The sequence below is a fragment of the Artemia sp. Qi Xiang Cuo genome, chromosome 10 (assembly GCF_049724085.1).
Source record: "Artemia sp. Qi Xiang Cuo chromosome 10, ASM4972408v1, whole genome shotgun sequence".
Taxonomy (NCBI): Eukaryota; Metazoa; Arthropoda; class Branchiopoda; order Anostraca; family Artemiidae; genus Artemia; species Artemia sp. Qi Xiang Cuo.
In genome coordinates, this window is record NC_142803.1 from 73243858 (window position 1) to 73247529 (window position 3672).

Consider the following 3672-nt stretch of genomic DNA (forward strand, 5'->3'; position numbering starts at 1 on the left):
CTCTCACACCCACCCAGTCCCCAAACACATTCACACAAAATTTCAGGATAGCCATTTTGCTAAAGGTGGTTGAAAGTTCTGGACATTAAGTCTTTGAGCATAACAACCCCCCAGAGCCGTCAGGGCTAAGGTTGTAAGTTATGCCCTGAGGGCATATAATTTTTTTTATAGAAAGCGTTGTCGTCAAAATTTCAAAAAGGACTTATTCGATTGGATATTGCAAGGGCTATTGCCCTTTCAATATTTTATGGAAAAGATGGTTGTTTAACTTCAGAAGAGGCCCAGTCTTTCTCCCTGAAAAAGGCAATGTCAATATAAAACGAACAGAAATTAATCAAAAAAACTTTTTGCAATAAATAAGTTTAAAAAAAGTAAAGAACACCATTAAACAAAAAATTCTTTTGAATGTTTTCACTTTTTTAACCTTAAGAAATCAAAAATTAACTAGGATTTTAAGGAACTAATATCAGCATATGTATATTAAACTGACAATACACATTTTTTTCAGTAAAATACAAATTATATTCTGGCTTTTAGAAAGCATACGGTTTAGAAAACTACTCAGATTAATTTCTGTCCGTTTTGAGTTTGATTTATTTTAATTTCTGTTTGTTTTGAGTTTCATTTATTTTTTGAAACTAATTTGTGGTAGTTGTATGCTTGGTAAATTATTTGATTCTATTTTTCTTCATTTTTGGTTTAATGGAGTTCTTTACTTTTTTTTCAAAAAACTTACTTTTTGCAAAAAGGTTTTTTTGATTAATGACACAAAAGAACAACATGTCGGAGCAATTCGAGGTAGTTCTTGCTAAGTTAAGGCTTTTAGATTTGTTTAAGATTTAATATTTTAGCTGTAGTTTACTTAGTACCGGTAACTGAGAAGAGGTGCCTAAACTATTTTGTGGGTGTTAGGGGGTACGGTATCTAATAAGTTTGAGAACAACTGCCTTAGTGTAAGCCTAGCAAAAAAACAAACAGTTCTCAGTTCCAATTCTATCTCCTCTGAGACAGTTGCCCAAACCAACAACCACACACTTATTATTTTCCTTTTTTTGGTGGAGGGGACTTGCTCATTTAATATTTTTTCAGGTGCATAAGAGCCTTTATACACAATGAATGTATCAGCAGAAGTTAAGAACATATAAATCATGGCACAAATAACAGGAAAAACAAAAAAGTCTTTCAATTTTTCAAAATTTCAGTTATATTAGTCAAAAGCTGAGGGTTAACATAATTTCAATAATTTTCAAGCACCCTCTCTCTCAAATAAGCCTTGTGGTCTATTTAGGCAAGCAAACAAAATCATGAATTCTTAAAATTTTAAACTAATTCAGTAAGTGAAATTTTGCTTGGTAGATGAAATGGTGTATGGCAAAAAACTATTCAAAAAGTGGTGCACCTGCGGTTGAAATTTATCTAAGGGTTCTTGTTTTATTCGTTTAATTAACACCTGAGTAATTCAGTGAGGATTGTTACTAAATAAGAAAAAGATAACCACGAACCACAAATTTGTTATTGTCAATTGAACCATAGTTAACATTTATTTAGCCTTGATTATTTTCATTATTTTTTTCTGTGGAACTAAATGGAAAAATTCACAACTAATTATATTTTGCTTTCTTGCGTAAGTTTTTGGTTGCTTGAAAATCCTAATTATTATTCATTTCAGTCTAGGACAATGTAAACATGTGTTTCCTTCGAGATTATCAGTTTAAGAGGATTTTTTTTGGAAAATTGTATTTCATCCACATTGGTCATTAGATAAAATACAAGCATAACTTGCGAAAAAAAACACGGAAAACTATATAAATGTCCAAAGTGCTAATTTAAATGTGAGAATTAGCCAAAGTGGAACAGCTTTAATTCTTCATTAGGTTTTATTTTTTTAATAAAAATCACTTTTGTTCCAATGGTTTTGTTGTAGTCTATAAACTGAGAGGCTTTTTCTAGAATAGGTTGTTAAACTCTAAGGCAGAGCCGAATTAAATGAAAATACCCTTTCAAACTGAAAAGTTTCTCATCAATATGGTTTAGTCATAAACATCACACTTAAAAGGTTTCTTACCCGTGTGCACTCTTTGGTGCCGGTTCAAATGTGATGCAGTAGAAAAGGTTTGGTCACAAACGTCACACTTAAACGGTTTTTCACCCGTATGCACTCTTTTATGGGCGTTCAAATTTTGTGCTGTAGATAAGGTTTTATCACAAATTTCACACTTAAACGGGTTCTCACCCGTATGCACTCTTTTATGGGTGTTCAAATATGATGCTCCAGAAAAGGTCTTATCACAAACATCACACTTAAACGGTTTTTCACCCGTATGCACTCTTTTATGGGAGTTCAAATTTGATACTTCAGAAAAGGTCTTATCACAAACATCACATTTAAACGGCTTTTCACCCGTATGCAATCTTTGGTGCCGGTTCAAACTTGATGCATGAGAAAAAGTTTGGTCACTAAAGTCACACTTCATCGGATTCTCACCTGTATGCACTCTTTTATGGGTGTACAAAGGTGATGTTTTAGAAAAGGTTTTATCACAAACATTCCACTTAAACGGCTTCTCACCCGTATGCACTCTGTGGTGGCGGGTCAAAAGTGATGCTTTAGAAAAGGTTTGATCACAAACATCACTCTTAAACGGTTTCTAACCCGTGTGCAGTCTATTATGGGTGTTCAAACCTGCTGCATGAGAAAAAGTGTGGTCACAAGCATCACACTTAAACGGCTTCTCACCCGTATGCACTCTCTTATGGGTGTTGAAATTTGATGCTGTAGAAAAGGTTTGATCACAAACATCACACTTAAACGGTTTCTCACCCGTATGCATTCTTTGATGGTTGTACAAACATGCTAAATGAGAAAAGGTTTGGTCACAAACATCACACATAAACGGTTTTTCACCCATATGCACTCTTTCATGGGAGTTCAAATGTGCTGATTGAGAAAAGGTTTGATCACAAACATCACACTTAAACGGCTTCTCACCCGTATGCACTCTCTTATGGGTGTACAAAGTTGATGCTTGAGAAAAGGACTTGTCACATACCTCACATTTATATGTCTTTTTCTTTTTATTAGTTCTTTGATATCTTTTCAATTTTTTTTCATTTTTACTTTGAAGGTGACTTTTCAAACCTGTTTTCTGATTTTCTAATCCTATTCCTTAAGATTCTGACGCACACAAAATTAAGAAACTGCTTGTGGATTGATTATTTGAAACAACTAGTGACGTATTTCCCCGTAAGTGAAGTCCAGACACGTGTGGTGAAGTCGGATCTAAAAGTTCAAAAATCTACAGAGTTAACCAAATAACACAAAAAATCAAAACTATTAAGACTTAAAAAAAATCCCTATCTTTCAAAATGTTTTGAAAGTTTATAGAGTTAAAATCAGAAAAAACAGTATTTCTTTCAATAGATTTCAATAGGACAGCTAATTTTATTTTCAATAACTCTTTTCTCTTTCATGGTGATACTTATATTAGGTGAGACTTATATTGATACTTATATTAGCTTATAAAATTAGTTATTCTAATGCAAAAAACCAACAAAGAGAAAAATCTCTAAAAAAACAAACAAACGAGACTGTGGCCAGTGGAGAGAAAAGAAAAACAACAGAAACAAAACAACGCGGATATTTCGCCTGTATACAAACAAGGCGTCTTCAGC

General features: G+C 33.2%; 1 protein-coding gene across 1 annotated transcript; it reads right to left on the bottom strand.

Moving 5' to 3' along the window:
* Window positions 1-1844: 1844 nt before the first annotated feature.
* LOC148948146 (uncharacterized) lies at window positions 1845-3219 on the bottom strand. The gene is made up of 2 exons (XM_089095207.1): window positions 2654-3219; window positions 1845-2485 (listed from the first exon to the last, which is right to left on the bottom strand). Exons 1-2 carry the CDS (start codon window positions 2907-2909, stop codon window positions 2031-2033), a joined length of 711 nt encoding a protein of 236 aa, XP_088951333.1. The 5' UTR covers window positions 2910-3219; the 3' UTR covers window positions 1845-2030.
* Between the last annotated feature and the right edge of the window lie 453 nt (window positions 3220-3672).